This window comes from Panthera tigris, chromosome E1, assembly GCF_018350195.1.
Source record: "Panthera tigris isolate Pti1 chromosome E1, P.tigris_Pti1_mat1.1, whole genome shotgun sequence".
Classification (NCBI taxonomy): Eukaryota; Metazoa; Chordata; class Mammalia; order Carnivora; family Felidae; genus Panthera; species Panthera tigris.
In genome coordinates, this window is record NC_056673.1 from 42,577,594 (window position 1) to 42,602,505 (window position 24,912).

Here is a 24,912-nt window from a genome sequence, read left to right on the forward strand (position 1 = left end):
ACAAATGTTTGCTGAGCGAATGGCCGGTTGCAGAACATCCTTGTCAAGAGTGACCTCTTCCTCTTGCGGGCTGCCCCCAGCCTAGGCAGATTCTGCCTCGTGCGATGGACCCTGTTGTGTGAGGCTTGCCCTTCTGGCCCTCGTTACCAGCCGCCTTGTCCTGTGCCTGCTGCCCCGGTGCTTGCAAGGGTGATGGTGACCATCAAATGAGATGAATATATGTGAGGGCCCCAGGAAATGCGCAAGTTATTCCATTTGAATCCAACAGCACTCAGCCAGGTCTCCTAAGGTCAAGGCACCACGCCAGGCCGCTGGGGGCTACAGATGTGGAGCTGTGGCTGCTTCTGTGGGAATCATGGAGCATGGAGGGAAAAAACTCATTAAGACTAATTGGAGAGGCGGGAACCCCAGGCACGCAGGAAGAAATGCCGGTTCACTTCTAAAGGCAAACAGCTTGGTGTTATGCGAAGAACCAGACCCTGGTCCGAATCCTGGCCCTGCCACTTGCTGTCTAACCCTGGGCACGTTTTGTTAACCTTCTTGAGTCTCTTTCCTCATTATACCTCATAAGGTCGCAAAGTTTTGTGAGATGCCTGCAGCCGGGCAGGACCCAGGGCGCCTCTTCTGTGTTCTTGTCTCCATTCCTCCAAATAGGAGTCCAAACTGAGTGGGGCAGGGCTCACCAGGTAGAGGGGGAGGCTGCTCCCCCAGAACGGCGAGGACTCATTGGAAATTAGCAGCATTATTTACACGCTACTCAAAATGTGCTAAACACCTTTAACATGTTTGTTTTGAGAAGCAAGTTAAACACAGACTCCTATAATTTTATTTACACTATTAATTCATTCAGCCAGCCACATCTTCCTGGAGAGACAGAGGTGAACCTGTGTTGAACCATCACAACCCAAATGAGTGGAAAGGAAAGCCACGAATAGGGTTGAGAGTGGGGCTTTTGGAGCTGGAGGAAGATTGTACTGGGTTCAAGCGGTCGGGGCTTAGCCTTGAGCCTTGAGCCTCACCTGAGACCTGGGGCCGCTACACATGCTCCCTGACAGCAGGACTCTTAGCAACCTCTGCCCAAGGCCGCAGAAGGATGGTGCAGGCCTGTACGTGGGATGCTTTCTTCACCCACTCAGGAGCAGAGGCCCTTGGTGGGGGATGGGGCCACGGAGTAAGCAGCAGAGCTCACCCTTAGGCCCAGACCTCAGGCTGCCGAAGGAGGCAGTGGGGAACGCTTTCTGTACTCAGAATCTTCTGGGGAAGGTTGCTATCCTGTGCAGGTATATGGAAAGAAACACACACCAAGAATGGAGATGGTTTATTAATTATAATAAAAAAATATATCTATATCTACATGTACATATATATGTATATATGCAGAAATAAAGGATCAGAGGATATAAACGCGAGTATTAACAGCTGTTACATCTAGGTGGTAGCATTAAGGCTGAATTTCCCTCTCTTCTGTACGCTTCTTTTTACACTGAGTGTGCATCCTGTTTGCAGTAAAGAAATGATAAAGCTATCTTCATTTGGAAATCCAAACACCACTATCATCCACATCATCACTAGGATGGCAGCCCGCGGCTGGGGCTCCTGCTCTGGGCTGCAGGGATGAGGCCGACGGTGCCTCCCTCTCTCACACACCAGGGAGAGTCAGGCTGGGAGCCCCTACCGCGCCCAATCCCATCCCATCCCATCCTCGCCCCTTCTTCATTGCACAGCGGCCATGACTGCACAGAGCCCTCTGTTAGATGGGAGGGGAGGAGCAAAGTCCCCCAAGGCCACCTGCTCGCGTGGAGAGTGTTATGAACAGGTAAGGTGGTTGCACCTTTAAAATAGCAACATGTTGACACTCAAGATGAATATATACAGGCTGAGAAACTGAGTATAACAAGAGATTGATAAAGAGGGCAGGTAGCAAAATGAATGGCTGGTGAGGAGTGTTAATAAAGGAAGAGGGTGTTGCCCTTAATTGCTCCGAGGTGAGGAAGGCAGGTCAGGGCTCCTGGCACAGGCGGTTCCGGGGACCACGAGGAGCTGGTGGGTCAGGACACCTTGGTGATAGAGCTCCCAGATGACAGGGCTCCCCCAATCCCCATCAGTTCCTGCTGGCTCCTCTGGTTGCCAGGGCAGCGGGGACTGGAGGGGGGTTCTGCAGGCCAGTTGGATGGGGACAGGCAGGGAGGAAGAAAGTCAGGTTCTGTCCCACTGCTCCCCACCCCCACTCTTCTCCCACTTCTCTCATCAGGGTCCCTAAAACGCTGGGAAATACCCCAGGCCTTCCTTTCACCTGGGTCTTGGCCCTCCTGTCCCCTCCTACTTCCTGTCTGCATCTCCCATTGTGGCCCAGACCATCCCTGTCCCCAGTGCCAGTCACCTGGGATTGTGAGGGGCCCAGCTGGCCTCTTCAAGGTGCTGCTGGGGAGGCGGGCGATGCGGCTGCGGCCACGGGCCATTCCCAGGGAGCGGGAGACTGAGGAACTGAGAGAGGGAGGGAAGGAAGGAAGGAAGTTAGGACGGTCACAGCCACACCTTGGGACTACAGGGTAGGGGTGGAGGTGTAGAGCTAGACACTAAGCCTTGAGAGCAGGGGGAGGCCAAGCACCAGCTCGAGCTTCTAAGGCCAGATCTGAAGGCAGGAAGAGGCAGTGGGAAGGAGAGCTTCGTGGGGTGTGGCAGGGAAGTAGAGGTGAGGGGTGGGTGATCTGGTCCCCAGATTAACCAGTGAACACTGACCGTCTCCCTCATGGAGAGGAGCCTGTAGCGTTTCACTAAAGAAGGGAGATACCCTTCCCTTCTGGTACAATCCTGTACTAGCAAGGGTCAAGGGAACCTCATTCAGTAAGAGAATCCGATGCTGGCCCTGCTCACAGGACCCCTGCTACTGGCTCCAAGGGGTCCAGAGACACAGCGGAGCCCCGTAGCTGGCTCAGCATCCGCTGCCCCGGAGAAAGCTCCGTCTCTCCCCACGTACTCCCCCAGCCTCACCTCGCAACGCGCCTCTTCTTGCGGGCTGAGCTCCCAGGGAAGGAAGATGTTGGTTTGGGGCCTTTCATGGTGAACAGGGGTACAGGTCCACTGCGGGAGGGAGGGAGGTAAAGGAAGGCAGGTCAGGAGGGAACCAGGAAAAGGTGCCAGCGCCTCCTCCCTCCAGCCCCCAGCTCGGCGGGTGGGGAGGTTGGATAAGATGACCTCTGAGGTTTCTTCCTACTTAGAGGTGGATTCCTCTCCCTGCCTCACTCGGCCTGGGCTGACAGTTGAGTGACAGGCCTGTTCTGGGAGAACATCCAGATGTCAGTTTCTGGCACGTGCAGGGAACCGGAGTTCAAACAATTTGACCCTTACACCTGCCTGGCTGTGAGTCTGTTACCGAGAGGTGGTGCAGGCTGTAGGACGGGCAGGGGGTGTGGGCAGCCCACCGCCCTTGGCCTCACAAGTACAAGGTCAGTCTGCCATTTGTTCTTGGCTTTGGACTGTCCCGAGCTGGTCATCCTTCCCCTTTCCTGTGGGTGGAAGGTGAAGTTGAGAGCTTCATCGTCTCACTGAAAAATGGCTGAGTAAAATTTTTCTGAGGATCCCCTTCCCAGTTCCAAATGCTGGGCTGGAGGGTGGAAATGGCAGGAGCACATATTTATCAGCGGGACTTGGGACTGAGACTGAGCCAGAGAGTACCAGTGATGCAGAGGCACAGAGAGGGCTAGGCCGCCTCCTTATTCCTGCTCCCTGCTGGCCGTCCCTGAGAGGGGGTCCCGTTAGCTCCTTGTGGGCATGCCACAAACCAGCACAGAGCCGGCAGCTTTGAAGTATGGACAGACAAGCCAGGAAGGAGCAGCAGTCCCGGGCCTGGGGAGCGACACTGCTCAGACCAAAGGGGGAAAGACAGCAAATGTCCGGCTCTGAGAGTCAGGCTGGCTTCTACTCTTTGCAGCACCTCTGTTCCCTCGCCGACTCCCCATCCCTGGTCTGGAAGGATGGGAGGGAGGCTGGAAGGGAGACCCACCTGGGGATGAAGGGCTGATCCAGCCTGCTCGGCTCCTGGGGAACATTCTCCCAGCCAGTGCATTCAAGGAAACCCAGTTTTGAGGGGGGCTCCTCTGAGAGGTCAAAGGTGGCGTTGAGGTCCCGAGGGGGCAGGGCCAGAGGAGTAGAGCAGTTCTGCACGGCAGAAGGGCCCAGGGGCACCCGGCTTTTGATGACTGTGGCTGGGCAGATGCGAGGGGAGTGGCAGGAGGAGGAGGTCTTCCCCCCTCTGGGGGTGGTGGGCCCGAGTGAAGGCTGAGCCTCAGGCAGGGACCCCCTCCTCAGGCAGGGCAGGAAGGACTGGCGCTGGCGTTTGGTCCCCAGCTTCGGGGCTGGGGGGCTGTCTGGCTCTGAGGGGCTCGGTCTCCTCCTCCTCTTCTTCTCTGTGGGCCGCCGGGCTACCTGGGCTGGGGTGCGGTCAGGCCCTGGTAGGACCCCCAGAGTGTGCATGAGGCCACTCAGTCGCCTTGCCATGGTCCGGGTCACGGGGCCAGAGTATCCTGGAGACTCTGAACACAGAGAAGGCAGGTGTTAAGGGGAGATCAGGGACCATCCAGAAGGAAGGAGAATTTGTAGAATTGGGGGAGACACAGGAGCCCCTAACTCCACAGGTCTGCTGGGACTCCTGTCCACCGCGGCATGACCCAGCAGCTGAGGGCCCAGCCACCCCTCAGCACGAGCTGGGTCTTGGAGAGGGCATTGACAGAGGCAGAGCAGGGGCAAGACTCACCTGACTCTACACGCAGCTCCAGAGGTGCCCCCCTGGCCGGGCCGGGTGTGCCTGAGGCCTCGGCTCTGGGCTCAGCTTTTTCCTCTTGTACCAGCTGCTGTAGGGTCTCGAACTCTGTGATCATGTCGGGGGTCAGCAGGTTGGCTGCTTGGAGCAGGGAGTACTGTCGCTGTGCCAGGCACAGCACCTTCAGGGCCAACCTGGAAGGGAGGGGAGGGGATCCCGCCCCTCCTCAGACCTGGCCCCACTGCTCCGGCGGTGAGGGGCACACGAGGGCGGGTCCCCTGGCTCCCTCCTGCCTTGCCCCCCACACTGGTGCGCCGGCCTCCCCGCCCTCCCAGCTGTGGCTCTTGCCCTGCTACCCCCTTGCTGGAGACCAAGGCTGGTGGAGATGGTCACAAGCAAGGCAGGAGGGAGGCTTCACCCCTAAATATGCGCCCAGACAAAGACAATGACCTGGGAGGTAGGGAAAGGGCACTAAATGGCCTTGGACCAGAAGGTCCGAGTTTCCTCTCAGCTCTGCCGCTTACTAGCACTTGACCTTGAGTAAGTTCATCCACCCAAGGGGCAATGTAAGGTAGCAGCAGTGAGAGCTAGGCTCAGGTCAGCCTGCCAGCTCAGATCCAGGCTCCCACACTTGCTGCTGTGTGATCTTGGAGGCACTACTTAACCTCAGTGTCCACATCCTTAAAACGGGGATAACAAATACACCCACCTCTTAGGGTGGTTGGGAAGATGAAATGAATTATTTGGTATATAAAGTATTTAAAGAGGACTAAGCACTGTAAAATTAACTGTGACCGGTAGAATAAAAACCTCTAGCTTGTCAGGACAAGAGGAGATGAGATTAGATATGCTGTGTTCGTCTCGGTTCTGAGAAGACCCTCGAAAACGCATTCAGTCCACTTAATGGTGGGGATCCTGAAAGAGCTGGTGTGGATCAATGCACACTTCACATGCACTGAGGGGCTATTTAAAGGGAATTATGAGGGTAATGCGATTATTGATATTGTACATTTAGATTCTAATAAGGCAAATTTCCTTCCTGTGAGGCACGCCTCTGATGAAAGAATGGACACAGTTATCTGGGTGGGGATTACTCCTGGCCAATAATTTATCCTCAGGTAGCTCTACCTGCCCGGCCATCCCTGAGCCCCCTCCTCTGCCTTCACTGTCTGCTTGGGGAATCCAAACTCATTTGATAAAGCAGCCACCAGGCCTTTTTGAAAGAAGGCCGGATATAAATTAAAAAGGACACAGCAGAAACTCATTCTACATCTGCCTGAGCCACACATTATAAGATTAGACCACTGAGAAAAGTGAGTGTCTAGGGAGAAAAGCATGGGCTTGGATGTCAGGTGACCCTGGTCTCACCCTGTCCCTCTGGCCGTGTGGCCCTGGTACCCCATCTGGCAAGTGGGGAGCTGGCCTATACCACGGGTTTCCAAATTAGGTTTCACGAAACCCATCAGAGGACATTTAAAATGGAGCTCTGCTTTATCTGTTCTACATATTAAACTTCAGCATAAGATTTCATTTGAAGAAAGGACTTTGTAGCTAAAAAACATCCTGAAAAACCACTGAACTGGAAAATCTAAGATCCACTCAGTTCCCTGGTGGTCTAAGATTCTAAAGTCTAAAGCCAAAGAGAAATGATTTTCTATTATCTGGTTGTTAGGGTGTTTCCAAGTATGGAGAGGATCTAGCATGTTCTGTAGCCCCTGATACATGGGGTCTTCTGTCACATTTTATTAGTGTCTGTTATTAGCCCTAAGAAGAAAGGAGAATAAAGCCTATGTTCCCCAAATCATAGCTAAGAGTGAAGCACCTTGTCGGGGATCACAAAACCAGAGGCAAAGCAGAAAGGAGAGCCCTGGAGTTCTCCCTCTTCATAGCGGGGGACGCCAGAACAGGGAAGGGACCCTGACTCATCAGTGGGAGCCCTGGGGGCCAAGGGGACATCCTGCCAGTGCATCCTGGCCACTCCAGGGCCCCGGGGAGTCAGCAGCAGGAGATAGATAATGAGCCGCTGATTATTCAGGCTGCAGCATTTTTGCTGAGTAGGGAACAGACACTCCCCAACAAGAAATAAAATTAAACAGGCCCTTCTGTCCGGAAGCTTTAAATATACTGCCTAGCGTGAAGCGTGCTGGGGAGGCAGGAGTGGGGTTGGCAGCAGCAAAGCTAAGTGGCAGGGGATTTATGGTCTAGGGGCCAAGGAAAAACATACTAGCAGCACCTCTCTATTAAGCACAGAAAGAAGGGTCCAGAATCCATTTCTCTCTGGCTCTGGGTGGTGGTCTGTATTTACTTCTGAGAAGAAATAGCCACAATCTGTTGATGAAGACACTTGATAAACGCCTGACTCGGGACGGCTGTCCCTTTCTCAGCCCGCCACCCAACTTCTCTTGGCTGCTTGGTTCCTCCTTGCAGAGGACAGACGGGCAGCTCAGCCCCCAGACTGGGAAGCACAGCACTAGCCAGGCAGCCCTGCCCTAACTTGGTGCTTGCCAGCCAAATTCTGGATGGAATTTGGTGTTTTGCTCACCAGTTATGTGGAAGAATAGAGATGACGGGTAAGTACACAGAGTAGGTGATAATCTTAAGTCGTTGAAAGCAGATCAGGGACAACATTGAGGGAAAAAGACTCGACTCTCAACTAGAGCAGAACCAGAGCATTGGCGACGTGCCGAACACCGGCTCCCCCCCCACCCCCGAAGGTCGGAACCCATCGCCTGCCACCCTGGACCCCGGAGAAGAACGAGAAGACACCTACTGCTTAGAACAGTCCCTGCCCAAGTTCTGTGGTGAGAGGCAGCCCGTGTCTGGCTTGGGCTGCAGGGTCAGGCCCGGGGACCTTGGCAGTGGGTGTCTGAGGGTCTGCTCTGGTACCTGGATTGGAACCTAAGGAGGAGAGGAGTCACAGGTAGAGGGGCCAGGATGGCCACCCTCCCCCACATAAGCAGATCTTAAAATCCTTCCCTCTTCCAAGGGGGATGAAAGAGGGGATCTTGGGCTGACCGGGTCCCATTTGATCCTTTCTCCATCCCAGACTCCTCCTCTCTCCCTGCTCCCCTTCTGGTAACATGCATGCTTGTCACTTCCAGACATAGGCTCTGACAGGGACGCCCCTTCCTGCACAGGATCTGAAAGCCCCTTAATGACTAACACGTAAGACATCCAGGTGGGGAGCCCAGAACTGAAGAGACTCTGTGAGCTGAGGAGGGACATTGCTTCCAACCCTCCACTAGCTCCAGGTCCTACCTCCTCGGCTGGGTCGTCTTCCTTGTCCTCTGGGGGCGGTTCCCGGTCTGGAGAGTTCCCTTCCATGACCCTCCCCACCGGGGCCTCTGGCCCCAGGCTCTCCTCTGGAAGGACTGCAGACCCTGGGTGGAGCTCTGGGGTGCAGGGCTGGCTGGGAAGATGGGACGGTGAGGGGCAGCTGGGAAGGATAAGGGGGAAAGGAGGGGACTTGAGAGGCGGGAAACAGGGTCAGGTGGGGAAAGCAGGGAGGGGTGGGGTCTCTGTGGCACCAGGTGGTAGAGAACCATAAGGGATGGATGCCTGGGTAACAAGTGGGCAGTAGCAGAGGGTGAGAGAGGGAGTTGGTGATTTCCTGGCTTAGGAAACAAGGATGCTTGTCTGTTAATTTTACCTTCTTTTAAATAGTATATGCTCCTTATACAGGCTGGGGGGGTGTCACTAACTCATCTGACACAGATCATTTCTTCTATTCTTATTTTACTGAGAGGTGCTATTAGGGCTGTCTAGAATACGCTGTGTCAAATGAGAGAGCACTGGAGGTGGCAATCAGTGTCCTGGGCACTGGCTGGGAACCCTCAACCCCAGGTGGCAGCACAGAAGCTGGGGAAGGGGGGTTTTCCCTGCTGAGCTAAAGAGGGTAAGCACGGAGGCAGGACTCACGCTTGCTGGGGAGGGCCGGATCTGGGGGATTTCGGGAGGTCTTGCGGTGGCACCTGGGCTCCCGCCTCGTACATTTGGAGCTTCTCCCTCAGGGCAGCCACCTGCAGTCAGAGCAACCCAGCCTCTCAGAGCCCCAGGTGAGCACAGGAGCTGAGGGGTGGGCACGGAGCCCTGGCGGCGCCCCACTGCTCACCTCTGGCGCCCTGCTTCCCGGCCAAACTCCCCAGGAGGGCTCCTCACCTCAGCCTGCAGCTGCTGGCAGATGGTGGCATACTGGCTGATGTGACAGTCCAGGCTGATCACATTACTCTTCAGCTAAGATGCGGGGCAGAGAGGGGGGCAAGGTACAAGAGAGATTTCACGTGTTCATTCAAAGCGGCTTTTAGCCACCACCTCCGATGACCAGGCACTATGCTAGGCGCTTTACTCACATTCTCAAGAATCACCCTCCCGACTGGGGAAACAGATCAGGGAAGGGCAGCGATTTGCCTGGGACCACAGCAAGAGGCAGAAGGATGCTTTGGAACCCAAGACTCCTGACTCCCTGACCAATACACTCTCACTAGGCCAGGGGCTTCCCAGCAACAGCTCCAGGAGCATCAGGGCTCCTCAGAGGAGGCAGGGACAACTCTGCTTTTATCTGTGTTACATGTTACTGTTTATGTTGTTTGGCTGAAAATATTGTCCTGCTGCTAAAAACAAGTCTGAAAAAGATCATTGGCCAGCACTTGGCCACCCCCTTCCGTTGCCTCCCTTTTTTTTTTTTTTTTCCTAATTTTTGAAATGTTTTTTATTTTTGAGACGGAGAGAGACAGAGCGCAAGTGGAGGAGGGGCAGAGAGAGAGGGAGACACAGAATCGGAAGTAGGCTCCAGGTTCTGAGCTGTCAGCACAGAGTCAGATGCGGGACTCGAACTCACGAACTGTGAGATCATGACCTGAGCTGAAACCCAGAGTCGGACGTTTAACCAACTGAGCCACCCAGGCATCCCTTATTATTTTTTTCAAGTCTGGAGACTGTCCTGCCTCTCCCGCAACTGGAGTCTTCCCAAGGATGGGTACTACATGGCTTCTATAGCAGACTCGCCCTGAAGACTGAGCCTCGGGGACTTCTTCCCTCTGCCTTGGGGGAATACTCAGGTAGCGGAGAGAGCTGTGTGGGTCCCACCCCTTCCTCCTCCTGCACCCCCCACAACAGGATGGCCATTTCTGGCTGCCACACACCGAGAGTTTGATCTCTTTGGCCCGGTCAGCATACTTGAGGGTGTTGTATGTGTCCTCGTAGGCCAGACCGGAGGGGCTGACGGTAGCGATCATCACTGTGCGACAGTTGCCCCCGATGGAGTCCTTGAGCAGACGGGTCAGTTTGCTGTCCCGGTAGGGCACGTGAGACTTACGGCCCTGGGGAGACAGAAGGGGGCATGGGGTGAGGTAGCCGGACTGGACGGATCCAGGCTGAGACCCAGGGCTGGAGGGAAGGAACTTTGGCTTTAGGCCCCCAGTCCCCACCCTGAGAAGGACCCCGGGTCTCTGCGGTTTTACCTTTGCGTCGGCCAGGGCGTTGAGGACGTTGATGAGGGCCAGCAGAGAACGGTTGATGTTGGCACCCTCCCGCAGCCGCTCCCCCTTCGCGTGGGTGCTAGACGCCCGCTCCGAACCAGCCAGGTCAATCAGGCTCATTTTGGCCACTTGAAGGGCCTGAGTCAGACCTGGAACCCGGTCCTGCTGCTTCACGAAGATCTGGGGGCAGATGGCAGGGGTGAGGGGGTGCTGGGTATCAGGAGCCCCAGCTTCAGGCTCCAACCCCTGACCCCTCTCACCTGGAAGATGGCATGGGAGCGGGAGGAGGTAGCATTGGCGTCAGTCGGGTGCTGCGTGCGGTTGCGGTTCCCCCTGGTCAGCATGTCCAGCAGCTGCTCAGCTGAGGTTGGCTACGGAAGAGATGCCCAGGAAGGGGGCTGCGGTCTCCCCAAACGGGGCTTCTCCCCCAACAGGGAGAGCTGCTCTTCAGAACCAATGTCACCTCCTGGCTCCCACCACCACCCCACGATCCAGGGGATCCCCAAACTGCCTGGTGAGAGAACCCTGGGGCCGCTCCTGCCGCCCGAGCCCAACCCCACACCTGGTGGAAGGAAAGTCCTTGCACCACCACGCCCTTGTCGGGGTCCTCACGGATGGCCAGGGGCCCCTTGGGCTCCAGGAGGTCGTGGATCTGCTCATTGTACACCTGCGGAGAAAGGAAGCAAGAGAGAGGCCTGAGGTGCAGGGCAGGGGCAGCATGACAGAACACCATGCCAGGAGTGGCACTTTGCAGGATAGTGTTAAATGGCGAGAGCAGGACGGACAGGTTTAATTCCAGTGCAGTCTCTCTCAGAGCTGCGTCTATGCTCTCTGGGCTCTCAGCGAGCCCCCATCGGCCCACTTCCTACCACCCTCTCTCCCCACTCTCTCTCCCTTCCCCCCACCTTTAGGGGTTGTGAGAACGAGGGGTGAGGCTGCCCAGGGCCTGTGAAGGAACAGCCCTACCTCCTGGTAGCTGATGAGCACCTCGAATCGCTTCTCCTCCTGGTGGGCCTCAAGCCGCCTGTACAGTTCCATGGTGGTCAGGTACATGATGCCGGGGTCCCCCTCTCTTCCCAGCATGGTGTGCGTCTTCCCAGCCCCGGTGGCCCCATAGGCAAACACTGTGGGGGACAGAGTGGGGGTAGGGTGGTGGCAGGGCCAGATCCGCCTTCCCTAGGGGTCCCCTTGCGCATTTCCACCCAGGCCAGCCCTCCCCTTCTCCCCTAGCCCCTTCCTCCGCCTCCCTGTGCACAGCTCCACTGCCACTGCCCACGCGCATCCCACCGAGTTCACACTGCGGCTTTTGAGTTCTCCATGCCTATGGCCCAGCTCCCCTGTGGGCTTGGGGCTTCCAGGGCAAAGGGGTCTCTGCTCTGAGTGGGAGCTTCTCCCTTCCCCAGTTCAGGCAGCTTCCTCTGCTGCAGGCCTGCTGTTCCTTCCCTCACATTACTAACCTCCATTCGTGATCATGCATTTGTGGGGGTGATTTGTGATGAATGTCTTCCCCCCTCTAGAACGCAAGCATGAAGGGGACAAGGAACATGTCTGTCTGATCTGCTTCTAGAGCCCAGTAGAGTGTTTCACAAAGGAGAATGAATGGAGGACCCACAGGAAATGAAAGGGCCAAAACCCTCCTCAGCAAGTGCCCAGCGGAGGGGAAGGTGGGCACATGTCAGAGGGCAGATGAAATCCTTAGAAGGAAGCAGGGAGGCAAGGCCACTACCAACCAGGGCTTTTCCTCCTCGCTGCCCAGATTCTCACCTGAGCAGTTGTAGCCCTGGAGGAAGCTGTCCAGAATGCTGTGGGTGGTGTGCTGGAACACGTCCTGTTGGGTGGCCGTCTCACCAAAGACCCGGTCAAAGACAAATGTCAGGTCTTTGCCCTTCTTCTTGGGGCCATCATGGGTACTGCCCCATTTCAGGCCAAGGAAGCCCCCATCGGGCTCCTCAGGGTCAAACACCAGCACCCGCTCATCCACCACCTGAACGACAGGCCGCCGCTGACTCTCCAACTCCCGTGGGGTGGGAGGCCGGACCCGCACCACGACACGCACCTTGCTGTCCTCTACCGCCATCACCATGGCAACACCTGGGCAGGCACACAATGGAGATGAGGACCAATCTGACCTTCAGCCTGACGAGGCGCCCCCTCAGCCTTGTTGCCGGTCAAAGGCTTTCTCTCGCTCCCTCCCCAACAACTGATCTTCATCTGATACCTCAAGAGAATAAGAATTGCCAGCACCCATCAGTAAATATCTCTTTCTCACTTGAAATGCCACCTATCCAAATGACTTTAGTGCTTTCAGAGGCCCACGACTGGGCTGCTATGTTCCACAAATCTGTCTACACCCGTGCCAGTGCCACAGTTTCCATCTCATTCCTTTACGGTATGCTTTTTTCTAGTAAGGCAAGAACCACCTCCCCTTCCAACCGCCCCTCCTGCCCCATTAGTCTTTCTTTTTCATAAATGTCTTTAATTTTTTTAACATTTATTTTTGAGAGAGAGAGAGAATGCAGGGGAGGGGCAGAGAGACAGGGAGATACGGAATCCAAAGCAGGCTCCAGGCTCTGAGCTGCCAGTACAGAGCCCGATGTGGAACTCGAACTCACAGACCCTGAGATCATGACCTGAGCCAAAGTCGGCTGCTTAACCGACTGCACCATCCAGGTGCCCCTTCAGAAATCTTTTAACTATTTTCCATGCATTATTGTTCTACTTGACTTTGGGAAAACGTTATCAATTCTACCCCCAACCCAGAACACAACCCCCAAACCCTATTGGGATTACAAATTGGAATAGTATTGTTTACACATTTATTTTACATTAAAACTTTCCATGCAAGCACATGGCTATTGCCTTTCTATTTATTCAGATATTTCTTATGTCCCTCAGTTAAGATTTTATAGGTTTTCATCTCTTCAGATAGGTTCTGTAATTGTCTTTGGAATACAATTCCCAAGTACTTTAATTGCTCTTATGAAAGGAGAACTTTCCTGCATCTCCGTTTCCAGGTGGTAATTGCTAGGGGAAGAAACACAATTGTTAATTATACATTTGCCTTCTACCCACTCCCCTTAAACTCTTACTAATTCCAATTGTTTTTATTAGAACTTACTGAGTTTTCTGAGTACAGTTATAGATCAGAAAAAAAAATTTTTTTTACCTTTTTTTCTCCATGGTTACGCCAAATATTTTATTTCTTATCTATTGCATTCCCTAGAACTTACAAAACAATGTTGAATAATAATGATGATAACGGGCATCCTTGTCTTGCTCTTGATCTTAAAGGAACTAACATTTTAGTGATTCACTATTTAGAAATTAGTTTTGGACAAATAGTTAATTATCATAATAGGAATTTCCTTCACTCTTTTTAACTTCAAGTTGTTATCAGGAATGTTTAGAATTTTACCTAATGATCTTTCAGCACCTCCTGATATGTTTATGTGGGTTTTTTTCTCCTTTATTTTGTTGATGTGGTAAATTTTTTGATATTACTCTTGGTATCAAACCAACCATGCATCATTGGTAAAAAAAAAAAATCCTACCCTGGCCACACTGAAGTTTTCCTTTTTTTTTTTTTTTTTTGTTTTTTTTGTTTTTTGAGAGAGAGGGCGCAAGTGAGCGAGGAGGGGTAGAGAGAAAGGGAGAGACAGAGAGAATCCCAAGAGGGGCAGAGAGGGAGGGAGGGAGGGAGGGAGGGAGGAAGAGAGAGAGAGAGAGAGAGAAGTGGGGCTCACTGAAGCAGGGTTCATGCTCACCAGAAACAGGTCTCATGCTCACTAGATGAGGGGCTTGAACTCAGGAACCGTGAGATCATGACCTGAGCCGAAGTCAGATGCTTAATGGACTGAGCCACCCAGGCGCCCCAGAAGTTTTCCATTTTTAAAAATTAATTAATTAATTAAGTTATTTATTTATTTTTGAGAGAGAGAGAGAGAATGAGTGGAGAAAGGGCAGAGAGAGAGGGAAAAAGAGAATCTTAAGCAGGCTCCATGCCCAGCATGGAGCCCAATGCAGGGCTTGATCTCACCACCACGAGATCATGACCTAAGCTGAAATCAAGGGTTGGACACTGAACCAATTGAGTCACCTAGGCGCCCCTGAGGTTTTCCATTGTTAAATGGCTAAATGTGTCAACCTTCTTTTTTTTATGGTTTTATGTCATATTTAAGAAGATATTCCTTCCCCGAGGTAATTTTCTTATATTTCTGTCTCATACTTTTTCTTACATTTAGCTCTTTATCCAGACAGAATTAATTTTTTTGTGAATGAGGTTTCTAAATACCTTTTCTTTCTTTCTTTCAATGTTCGTCTATTTTGAGAGAAAAAGAGCATGCATGTGCATGTGCATGAGCAGGAGAGGGGCAGAGAGAGAGAGGGAGAGAGAGAATCCCAAGGAGGCCCCACACTGTCAGTGAAGAGCCCAACATGGGGCTTGATCTTACAAATCGTGAGATCACAACCGGAGCCAACATCAAGAATCAGACACTTAACTGACTGAACCACCCAGGAGACCCTCTTAATATCTTTTCTTTCCAAATGGTAAGCAATTATACCAAGACCATTTATTCAATAGTGCATTCTTTCTCTACCAATTTGAAATGCCACATTTAACATAACTATATTCTCATATGAACATGAATTTATTTCTGGGCTCTCTATTCTCCTCTACTGATAGATTCCTCCTGTAGTAACTTGTAATCGCAGTGGTTCCATTACACACATCACCTTTGTTCTTTTCTGGGCTATTCTTGGGCATCTTGTCTTGCAGATGATTTTGGAATCAGCTTACAGAGTTTTATGAAAACACCTGCTAAGATTTTAATTGGGACTACTTTGAATTTATGAATTAGGGGCGCCTGTGTGGCTCAGTCAGTTGAGCATCCGACTTTGGCTCAGGTCATGATCTCACGGTTCGTGGATTCGAGCCCCGCGTCAGGCTCTGTGCTGACAGCTCAGAGCCTGGAGCCTGCTTTGGATTCTGGGTCTCCCTCTCTTTCTACCCCTCCCCCACCTGCACTGTCTTTTTCTTTCTCAAAAATAAACAAACATTAAAAAAAATTCATAAATTAACATGAAGACAATTGACATCTTTATAACATCAAGTCTTCCCATCTAGGAACATATTTCTATCTTTTCATTGTTCACAACTTTATAATCCTCAGTAAAATTTCAGTTTTCCTTACATGAGTTTGTCTATTTCTTGATTGGCTTATTATTGGTTATTATATAGTCTTTATTAGGCCCTTTTTATTTATTTATTTTTATTTTTAAATTTTGTTAATGTTTATTTATTTATTGAAAGAGAGACAGAACATGAACAGGGGAGGGGCAGAGAAAGAAAGGGAGACACAGAATATGAAGTAGGCTCCAGGCTCTGAGCTGTCAGGACAGAGCCCAAGGCGGGACTCGAACTGACGAACTGTGAGATCATGACCTGAGCCAAAGCTGAAGTTGGAAGCTTTACCGACTGAACCACCCAGGCACCCCTAGGCCCTTTTTAAAATTGCATTTTCAGGGGCGCCTGGGTGGCTCAGTCAGTTAAGCGTCTGACTTCGGCTCAGGTCATGATCTCGCGGTTCGTGAGTTCAAGCCCCGCGTCAGGCTCTGTGCTGACAGCTCGGAGCCTGGAGCCTGCTTCAGATTCTGTGTCTCCCTTTCTGTCTCTGACCCTCTTCCGTTCATGCTCTGTCTCTCTCTGTCTCAAAAATAAATAAACGTTAAAAAAAAAATTAAAATTGCATTTTCAGGGGCGATTGGCTGGCTCAGTTGGTGGAGTATCCAACTCTTGACCTTAGGGTTGTAGAGATTATTTAAAAATAAAATCTTTGGGGCGCCTGGCTGACTCAGTCGGTAGAGCATGAGACTCTTGATCTCAGGGTTGTTAGTTTGAGCTTCATGCTGGGTGTGGAGCCTCCTTAAAATATAAATAAATAAATAAATAAATAAATAAATAAATAAATAAAATCTTTAAAAATAAATATATCAAAATAAAAAATAAATAAAATTGCATTCTCTATTTTTTTCTCCCAGAATATGGGAAAGCAACTCCTTTCTGGATGCAGATCTTGTATCTGGCCACATTACTGATTTCTCTAATAGACTGTCATTGATTCTCATAGGTTTTTCAATTAAATGATGATATAGTTTACAAAAAATGAAAGTTACTTTCTATTTTTAGCTCTACTATATTTGGTTCCTTACCCTCCACTGTCCATTAGGAATGGACATTACATTTTATCAAATGCTTTTTTTGGTGCAGCCTGGATGATAACAGTGTTTCTCCTTTTTTTTTTCTTTTCTTTTTTTTTTTTTTTTGGTAGCTCTACACCCAACATGGGGCTTGAACTCACAACCCCCAGATCAAGAGTCTCATGCTCCACTGACTGAGCCAGCCAGGTGCCCTATTCTTTAATCTGTTAATACAGGGGATGGCATAGACAGATTTCCTAATGTTGACCCGGTAATAATTCCAAACATTTATTTGTCTATTCCCTCTTGATTTCATCTCACATCTCTCTCTGCTTTTTTCATTCTCCTTCAAGCCAGCCTACCAAGGGTAGAGATGGAATTTCTGGAATGCAGGAGTCACGGATATCCTGGAAAAGTTCAGCCTACCTCTAGGGATATATTAACAGGGTTTAGGAACAGGGGCTGTTTCTGGGGGATATGAATAGATGAATGCTTTCCCAGGAAAGACTAGGTCCTACTGACAGGAAAGAAAAGTGAGATTTCTCCCTAATACTCCAGTAAATTACTCAGTTTTTCCTTTGGGAATGAAGCAGAATTGAGCTGATTTGAAACTCTCAGTCCCTATCCCCACACTTTGTAATTTCTTCCCCACACAAAACAAGGGGAAGATATCAACCAATAATAATCTTGTTACACTGTATAGTTCTTTTCCTGTCCCAGCAATCAGACTGCCATAATAAACATAAGAGCTAAATGCTCACTATGCAGGGGCTGTTTGAAGCACCTTATGGATACCACCTCCTTTCATCTCCATTGCAATCCCACAAGATAGATACTATTATTATACTCATTTTTCAGTGAGAAAATTGAGACAGAGAGGGTTAAGCAACTTGCCCAAGATCCCAAGGCTAGTAAGTGATGGAGCATGGTTCCAGCCCAGGCAATCTGACTACACTGCCTTATAATGATATTATATATTATGCTCTCATGATCACATTGTTGTAATTGTCCCATATGTTTATATAATAATTATAATCCCTTTTATGTAACCAGCATAATGTATTCTGCAAGCACTTTCAGATATATGGACTGTACCTAATTTTCAACACTCGGAGAGGGTTCCTGTCTCCCATCCTTGCATTCCTGCCCCCAGGGAGCCCTACTCTTATACCCAGGGAAGTAAAGGCAGAGGGTACCTGGCACTACCATCTAGGTCTACACTGGCTGCCTTAATGGCAGTCCCAGCCCCCCACCAGGAGGGTTTTAGCTGAGGAGGAGCCACAAAGCAGCCTAACATTCTAAGCAGGAAATTAAAAAGGGCACTGGCAACGGAGTGCACATAACCTTTACAGTTCTCTCCTCTCTGCCTCCTGAGGGCCAGTGAGGCAGACTGTTTGCCTAATGAGATGTTTTCCTTCTTCCTGAGACTGTGCTGGGGGCACAGGCTAGGGGGTATGGTGACACTTGGCATGGCTGCAGCTAGGACGTCTGGGTCCTGGTCTCCGCTCTGCATCTGACTGGTGGGGAGGTCTTTCCGGCCATACCACGTCAATGTCGTCAACGTCGCATCAGCTTCCCCCTTCGAGAGCCAGAGAGAACAGCTACTGATCTGCTCCCACCCCAGGGGGATGGGGAGATTAATGAGAGAACGTTTGTCAAGTTTGCTTTGATCCTCGGTTGGAAAGAGCATTTCAGCCCAAAGTACAAGGGAGATGATTCTTTAATAAGATCTTCAGGGTTCTGAGCCAGCCACAGTCACGTCCTGTTTCTAACCCAGGGCAGCTCATTAAAACCCAGAGGCTAGTTCACTGCCGAGCTGGGGCTGGGAAGCCAAGATTCAGTTGTTTTCAGGGTAGGCTTCTCTGCCCACCCTCATAGGGACAGGCCAAAAAAGAACAAACTCCTTAGAAGCCCCTGGAGAATTTCTGAGGACTTGAGGGGATCTGCCTGCAGACATCAGGAGCTGAGAAGGCAGCGAAGGTGCCTAGCCCTTGGACATTCTATTTTCATAGGGGTTGCTGTAATCCCCCTCATCACTCCCTTACATCTCTCACATGTCTCTTTCTTTCTTTCTTTCTTTCTTTCTTTCTTTCTTTCTTTCTTTCTTTCTTTTTCTTCCTTTCTTTCTTTGTTTTTTTAAAACTTATTTATTTTGAGAGAGTGAGAGAGCGCACATGCATAAGTGGGAGAGGGGTGGAAAGAGAGAATCCCAAGCAGGAGCCTGACGTGGGGCTCGATTTCACAAACTGGAGATCATGACCTGAGCTGAGATCAAGAGTCAGATGCTTGACCAACTGAGCCACCCAGGGGGCTCATCACACGTGTGTTTCTTGTCCTCAAGCTTCAAGAGAGCAGGACCCTCTTCTGATACAGTCTGTGCATCAGGTCCAGATATGTAGGCACCAGGTCCAGCATGCAGTGGATGGATAAGAGCCAGAGAAGAGTAGGGTCTGAATCCAAAAGTTTAAGAATAACTACTATTATAGCTAACATTTATTGAGCACATAACTATGTATCAGGCACTATGCTAACTGCTTTTCAAATGGTGTCATTAACTGTCACAACAATCTCATTCTGTCTCATTCTGTGGCTGTTGATACAATTGTTATAATCCTACTCTACAAGGGAAACTGAGACTCCCGAAGGAACTAGTCACATCAATGGTAAGTGGTAAGGCCAGAATTTGACCTTGTTCTGACTGTCACCAGAGGCATTCTGTTTCATCCTAGACTATTCTGTTCTGTAGCTGGGCTTTTGCAATTCCCATCTCCCCTTACTTTGGTACCCACAGGGCAACATCCAGACACCACTGGTTCTTTCTATCGGTAGTCGATCAGAGGAAGGAGCTGTTTTATTTTGGTTTAAACGTTTATTTATTTTTGAGACAGAGAGAGACAGAGCATGAACGGGGGAGGGTCAGAGAGAGAGGGAGACACAGAATCTGAAACAGGCTCCAGGCTCTGAGCAGTCAGCACAGAGCCGGACGCGGGGCTCGAACTCACATACCGCGAGATCGTGACCTGAGCCGAAGTCGGACGCTTAACCGACTGAGCCACCCAGGCGCCCCTATTTTGGTTTTTAAATAGACAATCCTAAGGCTGTAACTGATGAACTGTGTTTATTTCTTTCTTAATTGTATTCCTTTCTCTTGTCTTGTAGTTTGGCTATGACCTCCGGTACAATCTTGAATGGAGGCAACGACGAACAATCTTATCTTTTTCCTAACTGTATAGGGGATGCCCCTATTATTTCACCTTTGGTTGGTTTAAGGAAATTTACCTTTATTTTACCAAATTTAAAAAAAAATCAAGGATGGGTATTGAATTTTATTGAATTCTATTTCTGTGCCTAATGGGATATGTTTTCTGTTTTAATCTGTAAATGTGTAAATTGTATTAGATTTTTCTAATGTTAAACCACTTTCATATTCCTGGGATAAACCCCATTTGGTCATGATGTATTTTTTTATTTTTTTAACGTTTATTTATTTTTAAGACAGAGAGAGACAGAGCATGAACGGGGAGGGGCAGAGAGAGAGGGAGACACAGAATCCGAAGCAGGCTCCAGGCTCGAGCCATCAGCCCAGAGCCGGACACGGGGCTCGAACTCACGGACCGCGAGATCGTGACCTGAGTCGAAGTCGGACGTTTAACCGACTGAGCCACCCAGGCACCCCATGATGTATTTTTTTTAATATACATTTCTGACTTCTGATGGCTAATATTTTCTTTGAGATTTTAACAACTACATTTACAAAAAAGATTGGTAATTTTATTTGTCTCATTTCTGGTATCACAAAATAGACTGGAAATGTTTTCTCTTTTTTTAAGGGGAGTTTGTAGATTAGAATTTTTCTTCTAATTGCTCATAAATTTCTGGTGGAATTTGGTGGGTTTTTCTTTTTTCTTAATGGGTAGATTTGAAACTAATTCAATTCCTCAATGGACCTAAGTGTGTTAAAAATTTCCATAATTTCTTGAAAAATAAAAATAAAACATTAAAAAAAAATTTTAAAGGAGTGCCTGTGTGGCTCAGTCAGTTAAGCTTCTGACTTCGACTCAGGTCATCACCTTGCAGTCCATGAGTTTGAGCCCCAAATAGGGCTCTGTGCTGACAGCTTGGAGCCTGGAGCCTGCTTCAGATTCTGTGTGTGTGTGTGTGTGTGTGTGTGTGTGTGTGTGTGTCTGCCCTTCCCCCACTTGCATTGTCTCTCTCTCACTCTCTCTCAAAAATTAAAAATAAAACATTAAAAAAAATTTTCCCATAACTTCTTGAGTCAGTTTTGCTAAGTTGTTTTTTTTTTTCCTAGAAAATTGTCCAAAAGCATTGTTAAAAGGGTGTTCCATTGAAGTCTCTCTCTTTAATGTCTCAGTAACTGAAGTTATGCTCCTGTTTTCATTCCTAAGATCATTTTTCTTTATTTTTTAAGTTTTATTTATGTAAGTAATTTCTACACCCAACGTGGGGCTCGAACTCACCACCCAGAGATCAAGAGTCGCATGCTCTTCTGACTGAGCCAGCCAGTCGCCCCCCCCCAACATCATTTTTCTATTTCTTTTCCTTATATCTTAATCAATATTGACAGAGGTTTGGCCTTTTTACTAGTCTTTGCAAGATACAGCTTTGGTTAAGTTAATCTTCTCTATTACATAGTAAAATTCTATTTCATTAATTTCTGCTAACTCCTTTTAAAAATTTTTCTACACATGTATTCTGTTGTCCTGTTTTATCTTAAGGGGTCAAAAGTGCCAAAGCTAAGAGGAGAGGCATCCTAGGAGCAGTGGCGGAAGGCATGGTTTTCTGTCATACAGATATTTTATTCCTTCCTTTACTCAATCAAATATTTACTGACTGCCCCAGTAACAAATTTACGGCCGCTGGCACAGCTCTGCAATCAGTTTTTCCGTATAGATGTGCGGAGAGGGTCTTAGCTACTCCACACAGACGTGCAAGGGTCCCAGGTCTCCAGATTTAGTGAGCAGGAGGACCTTTCACAGAGCGGATGCACAGAGGGCCGGGCCCCGTGCTGCTGTGTCGACCCCGTCCAGGTCCTGTACAAATGAGCAGAGGGATCCCGATCTCCACGCAGTTGTGGAAGGAAGCACCCTGCTCCCCCCACCGCGCCCCGTCCCGTTCGGAGGGAGCCACCCAGAACCTGCTGGGTCTCCACGCTGCACCTTTGGGTCTGGCGCAAAAGCTGCTTCCGCCCTGAGCGGCTGGGTCCGCCTGAGCGCTGGAGCCCGCGGGGCCGACTCCGCCGTGGGCCAGAGCTTACCCTTCCTCGGCTCCCCGTCGCTGGTGTCTCCGCTCACAGCCGGGTCCGCCGCAGCCGTGAGCCCCGGACCACCGGAGAGCTCACCCCACACGCTCGCCACCCGCGCCAACCTTCGCCCCGCGCCGCGCGTTCAAATTAGCCGGGTCGGCTCATCCGCGCTTCCCATTGGTCACCGTCCGGATCGTTGATTGGCTGTTTCCTAAGTAACAAAGTACAGCGCTGAAGTGTCAACTGTGCGCTTGCGCACTTCCCCTTACTGCCTGCTGGTTTTGAGGCAGCGTCTCCGACTATGGCCGCACCAGACGGGGCGAAACCCGTGTGGAGCTGGGGTACCGGGGAACCGCGGCCTACGCTGCCGTCCCTGGGACTGGGTTCATCACCACGTGCAACAACCAGATATCAAGCACGTTTTCAAACCTTTTTCTGTGGGCTACGATGGCATCTACCGATCCAAGAGGGACTTTTTAGCCACTGTCCAGGGTCTCTTCTCACTCCGCGACCATCCCAAGAATGAACTTCGAGAACAGCCTTGATACGGAAAAGCCGGTGGAGACAGAGAATGGCAATTCCACCCTTTTGACTCTGACAGCGTCAGGAATAGCATGGACTGGTGGTTGAATACGAGGCTCGGCCCCTTAGGGCACCGCTGGGCAGCACTGTCTCCATCCTTCATAATCGCCAGCTGCTTGGCTTCTGGTGGGCCAGCCTCATGCTGCTCCTCAATACTGGAGGTTGTGGAGGTCAGAGAGAGAGAGAGAGAGAGAGAGCCCTGCACTGAAATCAGGAAGCCCGATTCCAATCACTAGTGACTGAATCACCAATTAGTGCTGAGACTTTGGAAGTCATTGCTGCTCTCTGAGTGTCCGTTTCCTCGTCTATAAAATGGGGTAAATACCCTGTCCTTCCTACTCACCTAACACAGCATGGATGTGAAAGCCTTCCAGACCCCTAGCATGTGTAAGGGGACAGCTTTGTATGAATCTGATGAGGATGAAACAGGTGATGCCTGCCTGGAGCCAATTGCTGACCAGTTTCATTAACCTGATCTGTCCCCACCCTGGGACAATGAGAAGGTCTGAGGCATCCAAGAGAGCAGGAGGCAAAATTCCCTCAGTGGGCCTGACATCAAGATAGTAGAGTCACTATTTAACACCTGGTTTATTTGACCCAAACTCTTCCATTACCTACCTGGACCTCCATTGCCTGTTCTACAATGGGATAGCATTGCTGTTTTGGCGAGAGTAACATGAGAAAACGATACAAAGTGCTGTCACTGTAAAGCTACAAGAAAACCAGGGTATTCTTGCCATCTGCACTACCCAGGAGAAATACAACTCCTAAAGCATGGCTTCCAGCTTAGGGGTCCCATCCCCTCTCACAGAGATGTGCATTTTAACAGAGGTTTGGGATCCCCAGGAACCACCAGGGAAACAGATTCCTCTTGTGTCCTTGTCAGCCTGGTCTTGCCTTGGTCCAATTCTGGTTTGGACAGTTAACTGGAGAAGGTGAGGTAAGACAGGGAGCAGAGGCTGTCCTGGCTGTGGGCAATGGGACAGGGGACACCTCGCTTGTTACTTACAAAGATTAGAAATAATGTAAGTGCGGCATATTGCCAACATCCGATGAGATGATAATAGGTATTCTTGCATTCATTCGTCCATGAAGTATTTATTGGTGGGCCCAGAGGGTGGGGTGGTGAGTGATAAACACCATCTCCTATCTTCATGGAGGTTGCAGCCCATGAGAGAAAATAGACAATTAAGCTAGTACTAAAAATGATGTGATATATGGGCTATAAAGAGAATGAAAAAGAGGGTTGGGGGGAGGTGGCATGCAAGTTGAAGCCAAAGGAACTGTTCCTTGGATCTCAGAATCCAAGGGAAAAGAATTTTGCTGGTAAGAGAGTCATCGGAGCCCATGATGCTGAGAAGCTTTGGTGGGGCCTGGCCAGGCCCACCTTAGTGGACACAAATGAAAATCCCCTGGACCCAACACTGCAGATGCTGATAAAGGGAGATTAGCCTGGCATTGGCCTAACTGGTATCTCGAGGTCTAGAACTCAGATGTGAGGGTTAGGTGAAGAATGTTGCCTTGTGTGGCGGCAGATGTTTCTGGGCTGATATGGCCAATATGTTGTGAAAGGCAACAGGATCTCAGCTCTGGTGAGGTGTGTGTGTGGCTCTCTCACGATCTGCAACTGACAAGATCACCAAGCCTAGGTGCTCAAAGGAGCCTGAGGGGAGGCACATCCTCCCCGAATACTTATCACTACACCTCCTTGCACCTGCGTGTGGCATTAGCTGCTCCAGATATAGATCAATCTTCAAAGGTCTGTGAACCAAGTTCAGGACCTCACTCTTGCCATCCTTAAACCCCAGCCAGAGGGGCACCTGGGTGGCTCAGTCAGTTAAGCTTCCAATTTCAGCTCCGGTCACAAGCTCGCATCCATGAGTTTGAGCCCCATGTTGGGCTCTGTGCTGACAGCTTGGAGCCTGCTTCAGATTTTGTGTCTCCCTCTCTCTCTATCCCTCCCTGTCTCTCAAAAATGAATACACATTTAAAAAAAAATCCAGACCTTCAAGTCTAGCCTAGCACAGAAGTCAAGCACAACGAAGACTGAAAAAGTGTCCACTCAGTTTATCAGCAAGGGGTTCACACTTGGCCTTGGTGGGAGCCATTTCAGAGGAGTGGCAGCAGCCAGACCACAGTGGGAGGTGAGAAAGTTGTAACTACTCTTTTAGGTCCTCTGGTTGTCAAGGGGAGCAGAGAAAGGAGGTAGAGGCTGGAGGGAGATGCGGGGTCAAGGGAGGATTTTTTAAAGGTAGGCGAGCTTTGAAGGATGATGGGAAGGAGCTGATACAGAGTCAGCCGCTAAAGAGTAAAGAGAGGTGTTGATTACCAATTAGGTGAGGTCCCCAGCAAACATGGAGGATACACTGATCAACCACTCCAGTTAGCCCACCTGGGACTGAGGGGTTTAACAGGACATAGAACTTCCAGTTTGAAAACCAGAACAGTCTTGGACAAACAACGGCAGATTTGGTACGCTGGTGGGAGGGCCTTGGATACAGAACACAGTGACAGGTTGGGCCCTGGAAGGAGGGACAGCTCTTCCATGGAGGCAAAAAGAAGTAAGAGAGGAGGGGCCCAGATGCAGGGAAGTTTGTGGATTTTATGGTAGAGGTTGGTAGAGTCACCCTCTT

General features: G+C 50.2%; 1 protein-coding gene across 3 annotated transcripts; it reads right to left on the reverse strand.

Annotated features, from left to right (window-relative positions):
• Positions 1–980: 980 nt before the first annotated feature.
• On the reverse strand, positions 981–21,811 carry KIF18B (kinesin family member 18B). 3 transcript variants are annotated; one of them, XM_042967261.1, is made up of 16 exons: positions 21,710–21,811; positions 12,001–12,327; positions 11,203–11,360; positions 10,799–10,903; positions 10,497–10,607; positions 10,219–10,446; positions 9,901–10,077; positions 8,918–8,992; positions 8,678–8,778; positions 8,018–8,195; positions 7,530–7,657; positions 4,754–4,953; positions 4,004–4,532; positions 2,992–3,081; positions 2,381–2,484; positions 981–1,272 (listed from the first exon to the last, which is right to left on the reverse strand). In XM_042967261.1, exons 2-16 carry the CDS (start codon positions 12,317–12,319, stop codon positions 1,268–1,270), a joined length of 2,508 nt encoding a protein of 835 aa, XP_042823195.1. In that variant the 5' UTR covers positions 12,320–12,327; positions 21,710–21,811; the 3' UTR covers positions 981–1,267. The 3 variants fall into 3 exon arrangements, with proteins under 3 accessions (XP_042823195.1, XP_015398240.1, XP_042823194.1); XM_015542754.2 differs by lacking the exon at positions 981–1,272 and adding an exon at positions 1,319–2,155 and having other exon boundaries at positions 10,219–10,416; XM_042967260.1 differs by lacking the exon at positions 981–1,272 and adding an exon at positions 1,319–2,155.
• Positions 21,812–24,912: the final 3,101 nt, after the last annotated feature.